The 23,456-nt window shown below is 46.9% G+C and overlaps 1 protein-coding gene and 1 long non-coding RNA gene across 4 annotated transcripts in view; one reads left to right on the forward strand and one right to left on the reverse strand.

Annotated features, from left to right (window-relative positions):
• Nucleotides 1–629: 629 nt before the first annotated feature.
• Nucleotides 630–10,339, reverse strand: LOC107970607 (uncharacterized). Of its 2 annotated transcripts, XR_001713256.2 has the most exons (3): nucleotides 10,250–10,339; nucleotides 4,081–5,105; nucleotides 630–853 (listed from the first exon to the last, which is right to left on the reverse strand). It is a non-coding gene; the product is annotated as an uncharacterized LOC107970607 (long non-coding RNA). The 2 variants fall into 2 exon arrangements; XR_008537511.1 differs by having other exon boundaries at nucleotides 630–5,105.
• Nucleotides 10,340–11,052: 713 nt separating this feature from the next.
• The window catches only part of C1H1orf198 (chromosome 1 C1orf198 homolog), a 31,135-nt gene continuing 18,731 nt past the window's right edge, over nucleotides 11,053–23,456 (forward strand). Inside the window, exon 1 of one of the 2 annotated variants that reach the window (XM_016940703.4) lies at nucleotides 11,053–11,430. In XM_016940703.4, coding sequence (XP_016796192.1) covers nucleotides 11,098–11,430 — 333 coding nt within the window. In that variant the 5' untranslated portion in view covers nucleotides 11,053–11,097. Of the gene's footprint in view, nucleotides 11,814–23,456 lie in introns of both variants that reach the window. The other variant, XM_016940717.3, reaches the window with a different exon arrangement.

Raw genomic sequence — 23,456 nt, forward strand, 5'->3', positions numbered from 1 at the left:
GTGATTGGAGAGGGGGAGGCCGGCAAGGGGGGTGGAGAGGCAGGGTGATTGAGGAAGGGGAGGCTGGCAGAGGGGGGGCAGGGTGATTGAGGAGGGGGAGGCCAGCAGAGGGGTGCAGGGTGATTGGAGAGGGAGTAACCTGGAGTTGGGAAGGCCAGGCACACCAGATAGACAATTAGACCTGGAATATGCTAGTGGCAGTGGAAGAGGAAAGAAAAGGACGGCATACTTTGAAGACCATTGCAAGCATGACATAACTTTTTCCTCGAGTAGACCTGCAGTATGAAGCCATGAGCTGAATTATTAATACAACATGACATTTGGGGGCCAACTTGTAGGGGAGATGCCCTCCTCCATCCACCTCTCATTCATTTAAAAAGGATTAACTGAAGGCTCCCCCGAGGCTCTGGCCAGTGGTTTTCATGGACCCGAAGGTGGGGAGCCATCTGAGAGGGAAGGCTGTCCTCCCTTACTTCTCGTCTTGCAGAAACTTCACAGGCAACTGTTTTCACTTTTCGATATTTGTTCCCATTCTTCATAACATCTTGGTATTTTGATATATTTCAGGTTAATGGAATTCAAGAACATAAATTCAAGCAGGGACGATATAGTGAAAACACTACTATCTCCATAAGTCAGTCTTTTTAATTGCCTAAAGTTTTAACCAAGTCCCGGAGCTTTGGCTAATGATGAAAGAGGTAACAGAACAAACTCAAGTCTCTTGTCGAGCAGATGGAGCTGGTGGATTCCAGGACACTCCCCAAGGGAGCCAGGGATGACCATCTACGGATCTCAAAGTGGCAACATTTGCAAACCAGGACCCAGGAGCCAATTTAACAAATGTCAGGGCAGCCTGCAGAGAGGAATGGAAGGAAGAAACATGCATTCCACATCTGGGAGTGTTTAGAAGTTGGAAACCGATCATTTAGAAGAAGACAGAGAGGAATTCCCTTTACTTCTCAATCAATAAATCATTGCCACATAGTTTAATAGCCTCCTCTCCGTTGGCCTCTTATTTTTAAATCTCCCTCATCCTCCCTCTCTCCAACTGCATTTATACAGGGTTATTAAACCAAAGATTTATATGAGTTTGAAGCCATTTCCACATGTATAGTGTGGAAATGTTGGCATTATTCTTCCCAGGACACCAAAGTTTATGTGAGGTCAAACTATAAAGGAGACAAACTGTCTTTTTTGTGACTGCCTTCCCTCTGTCTCCAGGGAAGAGCTCTTTTGGGTGGAGGTGATCATGAGGACTTCCTGGAGGAGGGGGCATTTGAGCAAGGTCTTAAGGATGGGATTACTGTAGTTAGAGATAACCAGGTAGGAATTCCAGGTGAAGGGAAAAAAGAGTAAATAACTGATTTTAGAGTTGTTTACAGGTATACCTTGTTTTATTGCATTTCACTTTATTATGCTTCGCAGGTATTGTGTTTTTTACAAATTGAAGATTCACGGCAACCCTGCATCGAATGAGTCTATCGGTGCCATTTTCCCCAAGAGCATATGCTCACTTTGTGTCTGTCAGCACTTTTTGTCAATAAGGTCTTTTTAAAATGACATGTGTACTTTTTTTAAAGACATAATATCATTGCACACTTAATAGGCTATAGTATAGTGCAAACACAGCTTTGATAAGCACTGGGGAACCACAAAATTTGTGTGACTTGCTTTATTGTGATATCTGCTTTATTGCAGTGGCCTGGAACTGAACTTGAATTATCTCTGAGGTATGCCTGTATATTTTTATAGAGACTAATAATCTTAAAGGCCTGTCTAAATGTAAACATTCAGGTAGGTAGAAGATGTTTATTGTTTTTGAGAAGTTGTTTAGCATTTTTCACAGAGCAGTTAAGCCTGTTGTCTTTGCTAAGTATGGTATAGACGGCAAGAAGGGTCCAGCTTTGAGCCTCATGTGAGTCACGTGGTTTTGCCTAGAGAAGACGATTGTGTTCCAGGCTGTAGATGCAGAGTGCCCCAGACCCAGCGTCACCTGACTTGGTGACGAACCAGTGTCTCAGGGAAAACTCTCTCTACAATTGGAAAAATAATCCAAAATATTCAAAGCACATTTTATGCCGAGAGTAGCTCGGAACATCATCTTCTCATCTTCCCTTACTTGCCCCGGCCCTCCTTTGTCTTGCCCATGAACACTGCTCTCCAATTACGCAGTGACTCCCCTAAAGAAACCAAGGCTCACTCTCATGCATTCCCGTGCTGTACTGGTGTTGGGGGTGGGGGGAGCAGAGAACAGTCCCATTGCAGGGCAGCATCTGGAATAACCAGTCACAGATGCAGGCCTGAGTCATCGTCTTCTGGGAGCCTCGCCTGCATCCCTGCTGAAGGCCCACGCAGGGCAGGCCAGCTTGATCTACTGCCCATTGCCCTGCCAGGGCTCAGGGCGTCAGAAGACTTCCCTCCCCAAGCTGCCATGTGTTTGCCACAGAGCATGGTACTTCACCAGCAGTTTGGCCATGGGCTCACGCAATGTTGGAGCTGGTCTCTCAGCTGTAAGAAGCAGGCTAGGACACTGCCCTATGGCTTCTCCATGGCCTTGCAGGGCATCTCCGTGGAAGAGAACAGGCTCACAGATGACTGTTTTGGGACAGCAAATTCACTCGACACCCATTTGTACCAAGGACCTACTTGGCATTCAGCTGTGTGGTAGGCACTTTGGGATGGGTGACAAAAAAGAAGGAAAGAACCTGCCCTTATCTTCAGCTAAGATAAAAGACCTGAAATAGCCATAGATAACACTGAGGGACCGTACATGCACGTAGACAGGATGAACACAACAGTTGTAAGTGTTGAGTGGACACAGTCAGGGAACTGGGGTGGCTGGCATGTGCTGAGGGAGGGGCCTTCGCATATGTCACCCCTGTCATTTGATGCTACCCTAAAATGTGGATAGTTACCCCATCTTAAAGAGGAAGAAACTGAGGCACAGACAGGTATTTAGCAGAAGACTTTTGTCAGCCATACTTCACCCTTAGTCCACCTCTGTGGTGCGCAGGTGGGTGGTGACAGTGCTCCACTTCCAGCACACCTCATTTCACTGTTTCAGGGCTTTTCTCGAAAGCCTTTGAGTCTTGTCAGCCCCCAGTGGTGCCCCCAGGGCAACCTTCAACCATAGGGAATAGGAGTTGAGTCAACAGATAGAGATCCCAGCCTCCCATTCTTTGGGGGGCCAATTCTGAGGGGCTTTGAACACGGTTCACAGAGAGTGCCCCGTGTGACTGATCTCCAGTAGCCCACAGGAGCAGTGGGCTCAATGACACATAGTTGTTTGATTTTTCCTACTTCCCACCCCTCATTCTGGCTTCCCTGGATCACTTCCCAAATTAACTACACATATCCAAGTCCATATCATAGTCTCTGCTTTTAGGGTAGCCCAAAGTTAAGATAACAGGCTAAGGAGCTTGTTTAATGTCATCTATGAGGCTGCAAAGTGTCTGAGCCAGGACATAAACAAACCTAGGGCTTCTGCCTCCCACCAAGGTTCTCTGTGCCCTGTGTGACCTTGTCTCCCTGGAGGGGAAATTTCCCAAGAGTGCTGAGTTTTTTTTTTTTTTTTTTTTTGAGACAGAGTCTTGCTCTGTCACCCAGGCTGGAGTGCAGTGATGCTATCTTGGCTCACTGCAAGCTCCGCCTCCAGGGTTCATGCCACTCTCCTGCCTCAGCCTCCCGAGTAGCTGGGACTACAGGCACCTGCCACCACGCCTGGCTAACTTTTTGTATTTTTAGTAGGACAGGGTTTCACTGTGTTAGCCAGGATGGTCTCAATCTCCTGGCCTCGTGATCTGCCTGCTTTGGCCTCCCAAAGTGGTGGGATTACAGGTGTGAGCCACCGTGCCTGGCTGAGTGCTGGGTTTTGAGCCAGACCTTGAAGAAAGTAATGGATGTCACTGGCATGGGAGAAAGAGACAGTGTTCTGGGCAGCATGAAAGACTGGATCAGAGGCACAGAGGAGAGACCCAGAAAGCTTTGAAAAGGACAGCAAGAGGCAGGCTCCCTGGATGTTGGCTGCACAGAGGTGAAGGGAGGAGGTGACAGATGAGACAGCGACCGCTCCGCTCTTACCAAAGTCACCCGCAGCTCCTGAGTCATGAAATGACACGACACTAACAATATCTGGGATATGATGAGGTGGTGCAGGGCAGAAAATGGATTTGAGGAGGCTGGGACTCAAAGGCAGTGATGCTGGCTCTTGTCCTTATGAACAGTTGTCCACCAGGTCATTCTGATTTCCTCTGAGGCAGCGAAGGGTACCCTGACACAAGTTTTGTTTTAAGGCATCCTTGTTTGTGCTCCTGGATTGCTGGAGGCTCCGGTCTGGTAACCTGTCCGTGAGTCATGACAGGGAGCAACACTGTATTCAAGGGTGGTACATGTTACCCTAGAACACTGGTACAGTTACCCCCGTCTTAAAGAGGAAGAAATGGAGGCAAAGATAGGTATTTAGCAGAAGATTTTTGTGAGCCACACCTTACCTTTTAGCCCACCTCTGTGGTGGGTAGGTGGGTGATGACGGTGCCCCACTTCAAGCACACCCCACTTCACTGTCTTGGGGCTTTTCACCAAAAAGTTTGAATCTTGTCAGCCCCCAGGCCTCCCAGGGATGCCCCAGGGAAACTTTCAACCATGGGGAATGGGAGTTGAGTGAATGGATAAAGATCCCAGCCCCCTATCCCACCAATTTCAAAGTGTGGTCCCAGGACCAGTAGACCAGCATCATTTAGAAACTTGTTAAAAAAAAAAAAATGTTCTTGGCCAGGCACGGTGGCTTATGCCTGGAATTCCAGTGCTTTGGGAGGTCGAGGTGGGAGGATTGCTTGAGTTTGAGACCCATGTGGGCAACACAGCAAGACTCTGACTCTATTAAAAAGAAAAAGGAAAAAAAAAAGGATTCTTGGTCCCTACTGGGCACCTACAGAACCAGAAACTGTCAGGGTGGCACCCTGAACTCTGATTTAACAAGGCCACTCTGCCATGCTCGAGCTTCGGAAGCACAGCTCGAGGAGCTGAATGTCTCTGCTGGTGTGTTCTATTTTAGCTGCTGTCTTCATCCTGTTGTTCTGAGTCCTAAAGTACTCCTTCAAGCCAAGCTGGGAAAGAAAACACAAGTTAGTTCTTTGATAGCAAGTGCTCATTAAAACATAGACAAAACATCTAACTAATAGAAAAATGTCTAACTAATGGACAACATCTGACTAATGTGATTTCACAGTGCCTGTTGCAGAGGAGATGCTCAATAATGTCAATTTCACTTTTCTAAGCAGGGAGATCAGATAAAATGTGAGAATATGGTAAGCACAAATGCCAAAGAAACAAATATAGAATTAATTATTTTAAATGATAACATGAATTTCTACTGGAAGTCACCAGTAAGACCTGAGTAGAACAGAGAGCATTTCCCTGTTGATGTGCCCTGTGAACAGCCAGGAGTGCAGACAGACGGGGAAGACCATCATTCTGTCTTTGAGGGTGAACAGGTTGGGCTCAAACAGGGTGTGGCAGTTTTCTTGTAGAGGTTTATTTCTCTTCCTCGAGACCAGCCGGCCTTGCTGTCTCTCTCTCTCAATAAAATTTTTTTGTTTTTTAGAGACAGGGTCTTGCTTTGTCACCCAGGGTAGAGTGCAATGACATGATCGTAGCTCACTGTAGCCTCAAACTCACAGGCTCAGGCAATCTTCCTGCCTCAGTCTCCTAATTAGCTAGGACTATAGGTGTGTGCCACCATACCTGGCTAATTATTTTATTTTATTTTTGTAGAGATGGAGTCTCACTATGTTGTCCTAGCAGGTCTCAAACTCCTGGCCTCAAGCAATATTCCTGCCTTGGCCTCTCAAAGCACTGGGATTAATGGATTTTTTAAATGGGGCTGGCCTAGGGAGAAGAGTTCCAGGGCTATGACTGTTAGCCAAGATGTCAGACGTGTAATGGGAATGTTGGCCATCACTTTGGGTATTCTATTGTTACACTGACAAATTAGTGCTATATTTGACTTGACTTCCAAGTAAGTGACTTGGAAACTTTAATAAATTGTGCCCTTAAGGTCAGTTTTTAATATCATTATTATTACATCCAATAGTTAACCTTAGACATATCGATCCAATGTTACAGATTTAACAAAAGACAAAGGAACCCTGTTCTGTGATCTCAATTCCGTCCCAAACTATGAGGTGCACTGGTGGTCAGGGACAAGCTCAGGTGAGTCTCTTCTGCTGATGCCTCAGTTTTCTTTTCTGTAGAGAGGGAATTAATGATGCCAATTATGGAATACTTATTCATTCCTTCATAATTCATAATTCCTTCACTATGAATAAGGCATTATTGTTTACAACAGTAAACGAGACAGATAAGGTTCTCCTTATTGTAAAGTTTGCATTCTAGTGGTCACTCAAGAACATTTCTGAGGAAAATAACTGAAATGACACTTGCCAGGAAGCACTCCACAGCTCAGGACACCAGAGACAGTTTGACTCGGTTAAAGCACTTGTTGCTATGTCTCCCTAATTTTTTTTCTTTTTTTGGGTGGGGGACAGCTCTGTCACTCAGGCTGGAGTGCAGTGGCGTGATTTTGGCTCACAGCAGCCTTGACCTCCCCGGGTTCAAGTGATCCTCCCACCTCAGCCTCCCAAGTAGCTGGGACTACAGGTGCACACCATCACACCTGGCTAATTTTTGTATTTTTTGTAGAGATGGGGTTTCGTCATGCTTCCCAGACTGGTCTCAAACTCCTGGGTTCAAGTGATCCACCTGCTTTGGCCTCCCAAAGTGCTGGGATTACAAGCATGAGCCACCATATCCGGCCTCCCTAATTGCTAAGAAAAGCATTCCAGGAACAAATACCATGTTGTCTTAGTCCATATTCTGGTTAAAATAGTACACTTGACACTAGGTAATTTATAAAGAAAAAAAAAAGGGTGGGAGGGGGTACGTGATGAGAAATTCCTTAATGGGTGCAATGTACATTTTTCAGGGGATGGTCATCACTAGGTGATATATCCACGTAACAAAACTGCACTTGTACCCCCTGAATTTATACAAAAATAAAAAGAAAAGGAATTCATTTCTTACAATTATGGAGGCTGACAAGTCCAAGTTTGAGTGGCTGCATCTGGCGAGGTCTTTCTTGCTGGTGAGGACTCTCTGCAGAGTCCCCAGGTGGTATAGGGCATCCCATGGTGAAGGGGCTGCGCATGATTGTTCATATTTCTCTGCTCTTCTTATAAAACCACCAGTTGGCTGGGCGCAGTGTCTCACGCCTGTAATCTCAAGACTTTGGGAGCCCAAGGCGGGTGGATCACGAGGTCAGGAGATCGAGACCATCCTGGCTAACACGATGAAACTCTGTCTCTACTAAAAATACAAAAAATTAGCCAGGCGTGGTGGCAGATACCTGTAGTCCCAGCTACTGGAGAGGCTGAAGCAGGAGAATCGCTTGAACACAGGAGGCGGAGGTTGCAGTGAGCAGAGATCGCGCCACTGCACTCCAGCCTGGGCGACAGAGTGAGACTCTGCTAAAAAAAAAAAAAAAAAAAAAAAAAAAAAAAAAACACGCACACACACAAAACAAAAAAGCCAAAAACAACAAACCCACCAGTCCCACTTCCATGATAACCCATTAATCCATTAACCCAGTATTGGTCCATGGATGGATTAATCCATTCATGAGAGCAGAGCCTTCATAACCCAATCAGTTGTTAAGGGCCCCACCTCTCAATACTGCCACACTGACGATTTAATTTCAACATGAGTTTTGGAGGAGACAAATATGAAACCATAGCACATATGAAAACCTGAGGTTGCTTACACAGACCCGGCAGAGTGTGCTCAAGGCCCTGGAGAGCCGATCTTGTGTGGGACCCCGATCATTTATCACCCACGGAAATAATGCTGTTAACACACCCTTTTCATCTCCCCCCATATTGCTTAACATAAAGTAGCAAATGCCTCAGTAAAGTGCTGATGATTAAAGGGATACCCTTTGGACCACTGCAAGGTTTGAAAGCATTTCCGTGGGTCAGGCACCACGTGTTAGCCTCTTCATTTTGTGAACAGAGAGAGTCTACTGGCTAAACCACATTCACATAGAAAGATAATTTAGGCTGCCTCCATCCAAATTCTTACCTAAGAAGATGTTACAGACTAAACACTTGTGTCCCCTCAAAATTCTTATGTTGAAACCCTACCTAATACCAATGTGATGGTATTAGGAGGTGAGGCCTGAAGAAAGTATTTAGGACTAGATGAGGTCATGAGAATGGAGTCTTTAGGAAAGGGACTTGTGCCCTACGGGAGTCATGAGAGAGCTTGCTGTATCCCTCTTTCCACCATGTGAGGATATAACAAGAAGCTGGCAGTCTGCAACCCCAAAGAGGGCTCTTACCAGAATCTGATCACACTGGCATCCTAATGTCAGACTTCCAGCCTCCAGAACTGTAAGAAATACATGTTTTTTGCTGAAGTCACCCAGTCTATGGTACCACGTCCCAAAGGGACTGTGACAGGTGCTTAGCATGACAGCCATCCCGCACTATTTTACTTGAAGTCTTGGTCCATTCGGGCCACAATAACAAAATACTATGAACTGAGTGGCTTATCATCAATAGAAATTTATTTCTCACAGACCTGGAAGCTGGGAAGTCTGAGATCAGGGCACCCACAGACTCGGTGTCTGGTTCTGCTTCCTGGCTCATAGGTTGTGCCTTTTGATGGCACCTTCTTGCTGTAAGGTCACACGGTGGATGGGGCAAGTGAGCTCCCTTGAGTCTCTTACAGTGGCACCAGTCCCATTCATGAGGGCTTTGCCCTCCTGACCTAACCATCTTCCCAAAGGCCCCACATCATCTTACCAGTTAGGATTTCAACATATGAATTTTGGGGGGATATAAACATTCAGACCATGTAACCTAATTAAATATTTGGAGTTTGGCTTTTTTCTTTTTTTCTTTTTTAGACAGAGTCTCCCTCTGTCGCCCAGGCTAGAGTGTTGTGGCGCGATCTTGGCTCACTGCAACCTCCGACTCCCTGGTTCAAGCAATTCTCCTGCCTCAGCCTCCAGAGTAGCTGGGATTACAGGCACGTGCCACCATGCCCAGCTACTTTTTGTATTTTTAGTAGAGATGGGGTTTCACCATGTTAGGCAGGGTGGTCTCGATCTCCTGACCTCATGATCCGCCCGCCTCGGCCTCCCAAACTGCTGGGATTATAGGCGTGAGCCACCGTGCCCGGCTGGAGTTTGGCTATTTTTATTCCCTCCAGGAGTAGATAAAGATATATGTAAAAAAAAAAAAAAAGTTTCTAATTTCAGCCAAGTCATCTGTTAGAGCCATATTTTAATTCCCCTGAGTTTCTTCTTATAATCTGGAAGAATTTTTCTTTCAGTTAGCCCCTTATCATCCAGATCATGGACTTTACATACTTTGGCCAAAGTCCCTGAATTATCTCACGCTTTTATTATCTTGAAAACTTCTTTGACTATCAATTATTGCCAGACCCAAAACACCTCATGGGGTTGTGGTTTTTTTTTTTTTTTTTGAAGGCAACAATTATTTCCACAACTGCTTTGAAAACAGCATGAGACCAAGTTTCTAAGGGTACGGACAGCTTCTTATGTGAATATCAAAGCAAGCCTGGGGATGTTAATTAATTTCAATAATATATCTTTAAACATTACCTATATTATTAAACAAGGATTAGAGGAGAGAAATCAGTGGGATTCAGGTCAGTGTATTGAGCTTCTCTAGCATCAACTCAAACAGAAGATCACACTCCAAAAAACTGTCCTTAAACTTCCGGTCTCATAAATAATCCGCCACTTACTGTGGAGACTATATTTGGTGGTTCTTGCCTTTCCCTGCTTCAATATATTATGTTGTGAACATTGTTGATAATAATGTCCTTAACCGTAGAGCCTGCCACATTCATGACATTCCAAAAATATTCTGAGGATTTCCGGGCCGGAAGATGAGGCCATCTCACATTTAAAATAGGACTTTGCAAGTTATTTCTACTTTTGTGTTCAGAACTATCCAGGCAAAGACCCTGGATAACAGCTGAAATGCTGGTTTTGGTTTTTGTTTTTTTATTTTACGAGTGGACACAATTCTCACCTGAGTCCTGTTAGTCTTGTTAAAATCAGTCAGATGGAGAGAGGGGGTTGGGGGAAGTAGGGGCTCGCTATAATTTTAATTTTGTGGTCTGTCTGGGACACACCTCAAAATGACAAACCCTGGCCCCCTACCTGTTGGGATGTCGCCTCAGTCTGAAAACTTTCTGCTCCTCTTTGGTTTGTTTGCAAACGTCGAACTGCCAAGAGTTCTGAGCTCCTTGGGTTGGGGAAAGGCACCTGGGCCACCGGGTACTTCATGCACCCACCTGGCCCTGAGGGGCGGCGGGAGCTGACTTTCCTTGAGCACCAGACGCCCCGCACGGGTCCAGCCTTCCAGGTCGCCCTCCGGCCTCCGGGCTGCCCTGCGCCCCCGGCTATCTGCAGCTCACCGCGCCAGGCCCCGGGCCCAGCGTCCTGGACGGGCCCAGAGAAAGCAGAGAAGGTGTGGCTCGTCCCAGAAAGGGACAGAAGGAAAGGAGTAAAAACAGAAGCCAGGCAGCCAGCGGCTTGGCCTGAAATGCTGGGGCTTTCTTAGGCTCACTGGAGGTTGAAAAAAGTTTCCTTTGTCAAGCAGCGGCCACGTGGCGCTATGGCGGTCACTACCGGGAATTAACCACGGCCACCCTCTCAGAGCGCCGGGCGCGGGCTCAGGGACACGCCGGCTACCACCTGAGCCGGGTAAGGGGAGCCCGAAACCTGCGGGCACCGCGGTAATCCACTATGGAGGCGTAAAGGGGGACTCGTTGGGGTCCGCGAGGGGGTGGCAGGGGGAGGGGCCCGGAGGGAGGAGCTCCCGGGGAGGGGGCCGCGGAGGGCCGGGGTCCCGGGGCTTGGGGAGCTGGGTTGGCTTGGAGACCCGGGTACGCGGCGGTGCAGGGCGGGGTTCCCGGAGGGGGCGGGGCTCCGGGCGGCGCGGGGCGGGGCGGGGGCGGGCACAGCGAGGGGCGGGGCGCGGGCCGGGAGCGGCGGGCAGGCCGGGCATGGCGTCCATGGCGGCGGCGATCGCGGCCTCGCGCTCGGCGGTCATGAGCGGGAACCGGCCTCTGGACGACCGGGAGCGAAAGCGCTTCACTTACTTCTCGTCGCTGAGCCCCATGGCCAGGAAGATCATGCAGGACAAGGAGAAGATCCGCGAGAAGTACGGGCCCGAGTGGGCGCGGCTGCCGCCCGCGCAGCAGGACGAGATCATCGACCGGTGCCTGGTGGGGCCGCGCGCCCCGGCGCCCCGAGACCCCGGGGACTCGGAGGAGCTCACGCGCTTCCCCGGCTTGCGCGGGCCCACGGGTCAGAAGGTGGTGCGCTTCGGGGACGAGGTAGGTGCGGGCCTGGCCGCGGACCCTCTTCCCCGCCCGGCGCCCCGAGGCGCCCCGGCCCGGTGGGCACCTGCCGGCGTGAGGCCGCCCCAGCTGGTAGGGGCTGGAAAAGAAAAGGCAGGAATGGCAGTGGGTGGGAGGGGAGCCCCAGAGCCGAAGTTCGGGGGGTGGGGGCTCCGCTGGGGGAGTTGGTTAAGAGATCGCCGAGAGGTGGGGTCGTTAAAGAACCTCCATCTAGACCTGATCCGCCGGCTCGCACGGACTCCAGAGACTTCTCCCGGAGCTGTCGTAAGCGAGGCTGACCAAAGTGGAAACAACAAGCAATTTTAAACCAGACAAGCCTGGGTTTTAATCCAGCTCTGCTACTTACTATCTGTATGGCGGTAGGTGAATTAACTTCTTAGAGCCTCAGTTTCCACTGTGTAAAACAGGGGTAATAACGCCCACCCCGTGCCTGCCCGTGAAGGGACTGAGCAAATGATATATACTAACATGAATACTTGTGATGAGATGTATGGGGAAAGTAAAATTGCCAAGCCAGGTAACAAGAAAGAAAAGGTGTCTTCCAAGATAAGGAGGGAAACCCATCCATCACCCTAAGATGTTTTCCAAGTGAGCACAATGCCCAGCGTATGTTTTAAGGGTGAGCATGGTGGCCCTGTTTTCCACCCAAAAACTAAGGGACGATAAGTTTAAATGAGCTCCAGTAAGTCTTGGCCACATAACAGGGCATGTTTAGGTCTCAGATCTAGACACTGTCCAGACTGCTAGAGGGGCCGTCATTTGTGAAGGTAGAAACGCTGAATCTGTTCCAGAAAAAGCTCAGGGATGACCCACACTTAGTCACAAACGCCTGAATCTTCTGTAGGGTTCAGAAACTTGGTCTTCTTTTTCTTAGAAATGTGTTTAACCGAAGCCTATTTGGTGCCATTAGAATTTGCACTGTGACTCTTTGGCGTTTCAAACTCAACTTTTGCAGTGAGGAGCAAAGTCAAGCTGAGCAAAGAGTGTAAGAATGAAATCGCTCGCTGTTAAGGCTGTTTCTTGGGCTAGAGGAAGGAGAAGCTGGGAGAGTTTTTTTTCCGAGGAAGTTGTGGATTGTGGATGGAATTCAAGTTAAGGAGGTTTAGATCAGATTTTCAGGCTTGGGTGTGCTGAGACATTTATTAATACGAAGTGTTCATGGTCATAAACCCACTTTAATGTGAGGGAAAAGTGAAATGACTGAAGGATGCTGCCAGTGTTTCTTTATTCTGATGGAATCAAAAGGAAATTCTCTACTGGACTTCAAATTCTGATCGCTTTGCCAGGAAAAACAAGGGTGTGGTAAACTGGGGAGGGGAAAATATAGGTTTTAAAATGTATTCCTAGAGCTGAAACATTTTCAGTGGGAAAATATGCGTATTTATAAAGACTTGTGTGCAGTGTTTGCGCCCAGATTTGGGGGATGAAAAAGCAGGCAGCACTCCTTTGGAAGAGTCACGAATAAATATGACAGGAAGTAAACTTCTAAGTACTTACAAATGTTGGAGAGTGACTGTCATTTTCCCTTAGCTTGGTGTCCAGCTAAGAATATCTACACGCCTACTCATGATGAAAAAGCCCATGTCATAGAAGAGCCCAGTATTACTGACGAGGAAGAATGTGGCCAAGTTAATTTTTTATTCTCATGCCTCATCTGGTGCCAGACTGAGCTGTTTCTGAATTTGTAAACTCAATGTGATTTAAAAGCAAGTGGAACTGTGCCATGCTGTGGTGCCTGCATGTCCTTCCAGGAGCAACTCAGGAGAATTGAATCTCAGCTTTGCAAAACCAGCTGAGAGCATGTTCTGAAATGCCTCTGACCAGCCTCAGCTCAGACAGCAGAGGGGCAGATAGACCCTGAATTTTAACAGAGGTACATAGGAACGTGGCCCAGGGTACATTTTTGCCTGCAGTGGCTGTGTAGGTTAATAGCAGTAGGGAATTTAAATTCCCCTGGACTGCGCCAGAGGTTGGCACCAAAGTGGAGTCAGTTGTCTCATTGTTGTCCCCAGGAGATCATTCATGGAGGAGGGCCAGCTCCTGGGCACAGGGATGATGGATAAGGACAGGATAGGCTGCTGAACAGAGGTACCCCCAAATAGGTGACCCCAAGTTTGTCCTAAAGGACTGTAAACTAGATAGAGTGGGGCCCAATGTCTCTTCCCACTTGATCAGTCTTCTGATGTGGTCCTGGGGCCTCCACAGCCCTTTCCGCTGCCCTGAAGGACACTGCCTATTTCTTTGAATGGTATCCTCTCCCCCATTGCCAGTAATGTTTTTCTATCTCACATAGCAACGTTTTAAGTCAGAGCATGCAAATACAGCCTCCAAATGTGGTGATCATCTTCTAGACATTTCTTGTGTATTGCAGGAACAAATAGAAATTGATTATATGATGCTGATCACAGATCTTGGTGGTTTTGAATGTGGTCAGGGGCTCAGTTCACTCACTGAAGTTCCGTGTGCATCTGACAGGTGTGGCATCTGTGTGTGTGTTTTCATCCTCATCCCTTGGCCTGAGGCCCAGATGGCCCCTTGCCTTGATGACTTAACCTGGTTCTCCTCAGGGAAGGAGGCTGCTGCCTTTGAGTATTGAAGCCGTGAAGGGACCTATCAGTCTTTAGGTTCTTGCTTCCTTGGAAATCAACAGAGCAAATATTTCTCAAGGCCCGTTGTATTAGAGACAAGGCATTTTAGCTTAGGGTACTTCATCGTCCCATAATCTTTACCAACTCCTTTAAAAATCCCCACGTGTGAACATATGATCTCAGTAAAAAAGCACGGAAGTATAGCTTCAATCTAGGCCCCAGCCCCTTCCCACAGCCACCCAACCCCATTTTGTGGAGAATCTGGAGCTGCTGCTGGAAGAACGCTTCGCAACCAGCAAAAGGAGAGGAGCCTGTGGAGCCCCATGTCCTGGATTCTTGTCCTGGCCATGCCAGCAGCAAGGTGCCGCCCCTCTTAAGGGGTAGGTTGCCTCTCTGTGAAGTCTGGTGGCAGAACCAATGGCTCACAGAGTTTCTTTCCAACTCGCTGGCCTGGCTTGGAGCAGGCCCAGACACTGGGGCCGTGCACTTTGGGTCCAGTATTTTGGTAAGAACATTAAGGCAGGTTTGCAAATGGATGCTTTTGACAGTCTTTCACCCACGCTGCTTGATTGCCACGTTCTTCCTCCAGCAGTAGGGTTTCGGGAATGGCTTAGTTTGGGAGGGGAAAAGTTTTTATTTTAGAGGGATCACCCTGTTTGCTTCTGCTGTTTCCTGTTATCTGCAAGGAGAAAACCCCACACACCTCTGAATTGTTAGGAATGTGTTCCTCTCTGCTCCTGCCCCCAATCTTCTTGTCACTGATCTAGCGAGATCTGAGTACATGGTGAGAGTTACAGGGTTCTGCGTTCTGTGATACATTCTTGGCTCCAGATGGGCCCTAAGCAGATGACTGGGGAGCTTTGGCAGCTGGTGCGTCTTGTTCGCGTGGACCTACTTGCCTCTTCCCTCTCTCCATACGGTGGAGCTGGGCAAGAAGGGTGTTTCAATATCCCTAATCGGGGTTTCACATGTTGTGGAACGTGGATTTTTAAAGACCCCGGAGCCAGACAGCTCTGTCCCCTCTTCAACAGCTTGGCATGATCCACTGCCGTGTCCCTCTAGTGCCTTCATCTCTGCTCCTCCTACAGGAACCTGAGGACTTGCTGTTGCTCTCTTATTCCTCTTGGCCTTAGCTTCCTTTTCTGAAGCTGTTTTTGCCTCCCTATGTCTGCTGCATTGCCTGTGGCTTCTTAGTCCTTAGGCTAGAGGCGGCTATGGGTACCTATGTTTAGCAAACTGCTGAGCTGCTACACCCGCTCTGTGTCATTAGGACTATCTGCAAAAGACCTTTCTGCAAACCTAGGGGCCTGTGTGCTGGCCAGCCTAGAGGTTTGCTTTCTAAAATAAACCAATTTATTACAAAAGTTTTTACCTGTACATTATTGTTAAAAGTTTCAAACCAGGCAGAAGCAGCATTATAAAACAGCTGATAGAATCAATCGCTTCAGAACTTTCTTGAGCCTTACATCTTTGTTAGATTTGAGTTTGGCTGCTGTGTGGCCTCTCAATGCAGGACCAATGACACGTGAAGTTGCCTCATCCCCTTTCCCTTTAGTAGACTGGCCTTTTCTTTTTGAAATCTGACATTAAAAAAATAAAATAAAAATAAAAATAAAGAAAAAGAAAATTAGGGAGTTGCTTTCTCAGCATTTTGGACTCATTTTTTAAGGAAGGTGGATGTTTGAATTATGATTCCCACCTTGTGCCTGCTGTATCCATGGATGTTTTAGAAAGGATGGCAGGGTTTTCTGAGTCCCTCTACCTGGGGCCCTGGGCAGGAGTTGAGATGGCCCTGCTTCAATTCCAGTTCCACGGGCTGAGAGGAGAGGGCAGTCGGGCCTGTTCTGTGAGCTTCCCTTTTATGTTGTGGGTTCTCTGCCCTGAGTAGCACGTGGCCTGCTGCCCTGGGAGCTCAGGCAGCAGCTTAGGCCTCTCCTCCCCAGGCACCTCTGCCTGCTGGCTCCTGTGGGAGGGTGGCCCAGTGGCAGCCAGGGAACAGGTTTAGCAAAGAAATGAAGTGACTTGGTCACAGACATGCGGGGAGGGAGGGCAGGAAGCATGGCGACAGGTGTGGAGTCATCTTTTAATTGATAAGAGTCACTTTTACACTCTAAGCAAGGGATTCCCATAGTACTGGAGAAAATATCTATTTCTTCTTCTTCTTCTTCTGAATAAATGAAGGAAGATGAGACCTATTTGTTTAGACTTCCTGTCATATTTTGCTCATTTCTTTAGCATTTCCTCCACCTACTCTGTATCCTGTTCCCATTACCATGCTCGTGCTGAGTTTTTGTTTTGCTGTAATCTATGGAGGCTTGAGTTTCTGGATTCGTATTCATGGTGGAAAACATGCCCCGTGGTTAAATCAGGACTGTTTTTCTGTCTTTGCAACTGCAGTGTTGTATTTCCAGTTATGGAAACCCCCTTATCTCAGCAGAGTTAAAAATATTACAAGTCAAAGGGAAAAGCATGGATTCCATAAATATGTAAACAATGCTTGCTAAAAATAAGCAGTTGGTTAAAAAAGGAACATATTTTAATCATTCTTCCTTACTCTCCTCGTTTTGAATAGACTTAATTTTTTAGAGCAGTTTTAGATTCACAGCAAAATTGAGCAGAAAGTACAAAGTTCTCATTGCCTCTCTGGCTCCCCTACTGTCAGCATCCACGCTACAGTGGTGCATTTGTGACAGCTGATGAACGTACATGGACACGTCGTTACCACCCAAAGTCCATAGTTTAGGGTTCACTCTTGGGTTGTCCACTGTATGGATCTTGACAAATGAATAATGACATGTACCCACCACTATAATATCACACAGAGGAGTTTCACTGCCCTAAAAATTCTCTGTGTTCCACTTACTTATCCTTCCATCCCCCCAACCCCTGGCAACCAACGATATTTTAACTGTCTCCATGGTTTTGCCTTTTCCAGAATGTAATATGGTTGGATTCATACAGTATGCAGCCTTTTGAGATTGGCTTCTTTCACTTAGTGATACTCATTTAAGGTACTTCCATGTCTTTGTATGGCTTGGTAGCTCATTTCTTTTTCTTGCTAAATAATGTTCCATTGTCTGGATGTATCACAGTTTACTTATCCAATAACTGAAACACATCTTGGTTGCTTCTAAGTTTTGGCAATTATGAGTAAAACATCTGTGTGTAGGTTTTTTGTGTGGACCTAAGTCTTCAGTTCATCTGGGTAAATGCCAAGGAGTGTGATTACCTCACTCCTATAATATATTTATTTGTGGAGAAATAAATATAGAAATAACTATAGCAGAAGCACAGTTGTGCATGGAGCTGTGGTTGGGAGGCCCTCAGTTGGTCAACATGTCCAGGGTGCTGTCATTATCAGTGACAACAACCAGTGTTGTCACTCGGTAATTAAACCTTACAGTTGATCCACAGGACAGGCTCTGGCATCTCTGAGGGAGTGATGGGCACGACACAGCTCACCAGGAACAGCGTGTTCCACCCTGGATGAACCAAGAGGGCCAGGCCACCTGCCATCACTACAGGGTGACACACTCTGCAACCTATGGGACTTTCTGTCCTGCTCACATGCTCTGCTCTCTAAGCCTTATTTCTCTAGCTTATAGAATTTCTCAGTTTACATTTCTTACCTTCAAGCCAAGATGCCACAGGTGTCAACCAGAAACTCTCCTTATTTATGGACTTCAGGAAGACGATGACCATTTCTGGCATCAGTACGCGTGTTGCCGTGTTCCAAGATCCTGATGCTGTTTTAGAATCACCCCAGAAAGCCCCTCACTCCCCGCCTAGCTGTTTTTCCTGGAACAGCTTGTGGAGGCCCTAAGGGAGCCCCCATGCTGGACAGCTCCCTCTGCAGGCGCTATCCATCCACACACCAGAAACACTTGCAGAATGTAATGAATATCAGGATGTTTGTTATGGTTGTAGCCTGTGGTATGCTGGAGCCGGCTCTGGGGGAGTGAGGCGAACTAGCCCTGACTTCTAGCATTTGCCGGTTGCCATGACCAGATACTCCACCATGGCCCGTTGCACGCTGTCGGCGTGACTCACGGGATGCATATCTGGGCACCGCGCTATGTGGTATTTCCACCTTACACATACAATGGATGCAAACAACCTTAAGACCATGGATAATAGTAACTGTATTGAAATGATGAGTTTCTAGTGTTTATTACTTTTTTTTGGGGGGGGGGCACACTTTAAAAAAATTCAGTTTTTACAGTAGTTTTAGGTTCCAGCAAAATTGAGCGGAAAGTACAGAGAGTTCCCACACAGACCTTTCCCAAAATGTACACACAGACGTGCATATGCACACAGCCTTTCCCACCACCAACATCCTAAACCAGAGTGGTGCACTGATTACAATCAGTGAACCTGCATTGTTTTTATCATTGTCAACCGAAGTCTCTGGTTTACACTAGGGGTCGCTCTTGGAGGTATACGCCATGATGGTATCATACAGAGGGGATCCATTGCCTTAACAGAAATCCTCTGTGTGCCACCTGCTCATGCCTCCCGCCCCCCAGGCTCTGGCAGCCACTGATCTTTTTACTGTCTCTGTAGTTTTGCCTTTTCCAGAATATCATATAGCTGGAATCATACAATATGTAGCCTTTTTAGATTGGCTTCTTCCACTTAATAATATTCATTTGAGGTTCCTCCATGTCTTTCCATGACTTTTTATTGTGGTAAAATACATACAACATAAAATTTACCGTTTTAACCACTTTTCTGTGTATAGTCTGAGGCATTTAGTACAGTCGCAATGTTGCGCAATCATCACCACCATCCATTTCCAGAACTCGTGTATTATTTAAAATGAAACTATATCCTTTAAACAATGAAACTCTGTATATATTAAACAATAACTCCCCATTTCCTGGCCTCAGTCTCTGATAACCTCTATTCTACTTTCTGTCTCTATGATTTTGCCTACTCTAGGTACCTTATATAAGTGGAATCACATGATTTTTATCCTTGTGTCTGGCTTAGTTCACTAAGCATAATGTCTTCAAGGTTCATCCATGTTGAAGCATGTATCAGAATTTCCTTCCTTTTTAAGACTGAATAATATTCCATTGGATGGATAGACCACATTTTGTTTATGCATTCATCTGTTAGTGGATACCTGGTTGCTTTCATCTTTTGGCTATTGTGAATGGCACAGCTATAAACATTGGGGTATAAGGATCTCTGAGCCCCTGCTTCCAGTTCTTTCGGGTGTATACCTAGGAATGAAATTGCTAGAACAAATGGTAATTGTATGTGTAATTTTTTGAGGAACTGCCGAACCATTTTATATAATGGCTGCATCATTTACATTCCCACCAAGAGTGCACAAGGGTTCCAGTGCCTCCACATCCTACCAATAGTTGCCAGTATCTGCTTTTTGATAGTAGCCATCCTTGTGGGTGTGAAGTATATTACCTTTATTTTTAATACAATGGATTTAATTGCAAGTTTATATAATTCACCTTTTTAATCACAGCAGTTAAACAAGATATTTAACAACAGGTTCAAGAAATTCCTCAAAATTTTACAATCAGCTCTTGTTAGTTGGTGCAGGCCTGCTCCAACACACCTCTGGTTGCAGCCTTGCAGCCTCCAAAAATAAAAGTGTCTAGGAACCACAGAGTTCTTAAGCCCTCCAGTATCCATTTTTTTATCAACAAGTAAAGAAGTAAACGCTGGCGATATGATGCAAACATGTATTCCAGCACTATGGGCAAAAAATATATGTTATTATTTTTAATTCTGTTTCATTTAGGATTTAGGAGGTACACACTGAATTGAATGAACATTTCCCAGAGAAGAGCAAATACTCAAGGTCTCTGGGATGTTAGGGAAAAAGATTGTTTGTGTGTGTGTTTATCCCGGAGTCCTTGGAGCTGCGTGGGGACTGGCAGAGCCTCTTACATGTAGCGCTGGCCTCTGATAATTGCCAAGTGCTCTGTGTTTCTGGTGGCTTTCTATAGCTTCCCCCCTGCTTTTTAGCTTTCTGCTCTGGGATTTGGTGACCTGGGGCATCTTTCTGTCCTGCACTCCAAAGAAGTCATTGTTTCTGGAGAGATTCAGTGCTGCCCATTTGGTATGGATGCCTCTTACGGAATTTGACTCTGAGGATAAGTCCTGGCCAACAATGAAGCCCACTCTCTTGTCGTGTGGCCTAAGTAGCAGATGTGTTTTGGCACTTAGATGATTTCAGATCCTAGGCGCCAGAGAGGGGGGTGGGAAAGCCTTCCAAGCAGTCCTAGAAAAAGCATATGTGATTGGTCCAAAAGCATGTGCCTGGCCTCATTTTGGTTGCAGGCTGGTCACCATGGGAGTAGAAGAAAGGACAGCATTGTATGCGTGTGAGTGGGTGCCACCACTTTGCAATTCTGATTCCATTTGCATCCAACAGCCCAGGGAGCCTGTTCTTGCCGCCAGTGCTTTTTTGTGGCTAGAGCGTGCAGTCCACGGCTGACATCAGAGCTTCCATCACATTTTTGTTTGGCATGTTTATTTTTGTTAAGCACTTTATTGTTTTTTATGAGCTCAGAATTACAGAAACCCAAGGAATCTGCCCCTTGACTTCATTTCTTGCTGGAGCAAACAAAAGACTATTGACTCGACACTAAGTAGGGGAGAAATCACAGTGTGACCCTTTCTCCTCCTGCGACCCCCTTGGAATTTCAGCTAATATGGGTTGCAGTCACTGGAGAGTTGACTGTCCCCAAGCTCTGGGCTAAGTCTTCGTTCCTCAGAGTGTTGTACTGAGCCACCTTCCAAAGCCAAAAGCCTTATTATTTTAATCTTTGCAGATTTCAAAGGGACTTAAGGTATATAATTAATATTTAGAATCATATCGAGTAACAGGGGAGTCCAGCTCCATCATGCCCCACCCTGGCCAGTCAGTGGTCCAGCCCTCTGCCTGCCCCGCAGGTGTTCATGCACTTCCTCTTTCCATTTGGGTGGCCGGCGGCCTGTCTGATTCTGGATGGAAGGAGCACCTTTGCCAGTTGATTTCCATTTACCTTTTTCCAAAGATCCAAAGCTGGATCTCTACTCTACCCTGTGGATGGCTGGCTCTTCCTCCTGGAACTAAGAGCTGTGAAGAGCCGGTGAAGCCTTAGGGGGTGTGTGAGTGTGGGGTGTGGAGGCTGGGGAGGAAAATCAACCTGTGAAAATATCCAGGCTTGTGCAGAGATCATTTATTCACGAAGAGTTAATGAATGATTAACTAGAATAAATGATACTTACATTCCATCGGCCTCTTTTATTTTTCCCATGTGAAAACAAAGCCCTTCTTGGTTTGATTGCTTCTAAACGGAACTCAGAGGGTTCTGAGGATTTTAGGGACTTTGGTTATTTAGCTCAACTGTACCCCTAGCATGCACACAGAGACGTGGACAAGGAGCCCCCTAGAGCTGAAGGCTGGCCCTCTGCCTCTGCTAGGAGACATCTAATCACAAAGCCTTGGTAACTCACATTCCTCCAGGCATCCATTTCCATTTTTGGAGGAATGAAGCTTGTGCATTGGGAAGTGACTTGAGTTTAACTGAAATTCCAAACAAAAAGGCAGTGGTTCCTCTCATTTTTAAAGGTTTTGCTTGACAGCCATGAGGCACTGCATACCAATCAGTTCAGAAGTCAGGATCATAAGCAAATACCATTACAGGACAGTGACTGTAACACTCTGAGGATGGGGGTCATCTTACTGCGCACATGGTCATTAGTTGCACACACTATGTGGTTCTCAGAACTGACTGTTTGATACACTTTAATGCAGCTTAACCCAGTTTGTAGGGCTTTTCCGTCACTTTTGTAATTCTTAATATTTATACCTAGTATCTTTGTTAGTGGTGTTTTTTTCCTGATATAAATATATTTAGTCCTTTTATATGCTCTCCTGGGAAAATAAAGACCTGGATTCTGGCCTTTTGACAGTCTCCTCTCTGGGTTTTCCTTGCTCTTTATCCCCAGCATATGTGAAGTATTTGTGCCACAAATGTACCAGCCTCTACTGCACAGAGCCAAGGCACACAGCACAGCCATCAGGACACAGAACCAGATCTCTACCCTGTTGATGGCCGGCTCTTCCTCCTGGGGCCAAGAGCTGTGAAGAGCCTGTGCCCCCACATTGGGAAGTCTTGGGGGAGTGTGAGTGTTGGGAGCGGGTGATTGTGGGGGAAAATCAACCTGTGAAAGGATCCGGGCTTGTGCAGAGTTTGTTTATTCACATATTCTCAAAGAGTGAGTGAGCGTCCGCTACGGGCAGTCGCTGAGTCTTCCGGGCACTTGGGATAGAGAAGCGGACAAAGGCCCTGCTCTGTTGCCCCTGTCATCTAGGGTTGGCCGTGCTTGGGCTGTGCTGGGGAGTCATCACACACTTTCTTCCCTGTCCCCGCTTCTTGGGAATAGGCCTTCAGCTGCCCAGACCCTGGCATGCCTTCGTTATTCGAGTTCAAAGACTGACCTCCCACTGGCCGTTCATGTTAGGAGGCATCTGCACAGAGAACGCACACTCGGGGTCTGGAAGGCTGAATGTGTACACTTATGTGTTGGTGAGGCACTCCCCCTGCGTGGGCCCTGGCATTTGCCCCCAGTGTCTGAGGCTAAGCTGGGGTGGCGGAGGCTCTGTCAAAAGCTGAAAGAAGAGGGTCTGTGGGCAGAACTGGTTTGCCCTGTAGAGGAGAGGGAAGCCAGACCCTTGACTTAGGGGCGCAGAGTCGGTGTACCTATGGATGGGAAGAAGACAGTTATCCAGGGATACTTACGGAAGGACATAAATCACCTGGAGTTTTGGGGAGATATGGATATGATCTCCGTTTAAAATATTTTATCCCATTTTAGCCTGTATCACCCAATGTGTCCTGATTTTTCATTCTGAAAATATGCTCCCAGTAGAAGCAGTCAGACATGGTGCACACCTGTAGTCCCAGCTGCTCTGGACACCCAAGGCAGGAGCATCCCTTGAGCCCAGGAGTTTGCGTCCAGCCTGGCCAACATACTGGGACCCCATCTCTTAAAACAAACCAACCAACAAACAAAAGTTACCCAATCGAAGCTGGACACAGATGAGACATTTGCTAGCACAGGAATAACTGCGGGTAGAGGGTGGGATATAAGGAAAGGTGGCTTCCCCAAGTCATTTGTGCAGGCCAGTGAGCAAAACATACTGGATCCAAGGTCAAATTCGTAGTGATTGTTCTATAGGGCTCTTTCTGTCCTGTTCTGTTTGGTGGGGGTGGGGAGTGATTTCAGAGTTCTTGTTATAATTAGTCACATGGATTACATTGGCGTTTTTCTTCATTGATTCTGCTGATCCATGCCCTCGAGCTCTCTGGTAGGCCTGTTGGGGAGGAGGGGAGCTCCTGTATTGGCATTGACTGGCAGATTATGGCTTGGCATTCTTTTCCCAGATTACCTCAT

Source organism: Pan troglodytes, chromosome 1 (assembly GCF_028858775.2).
Source record: "Pan troglodytes isolate AG18354 chromosome 1, NHGRI_mPanTro3-v2.0_pri, whole genome shotgun sequence".
NCBI lineage: Eukaryota > Metazoa > Chordata > Mammalia > Primates > Hominidae > Pan > Pan troglodytes.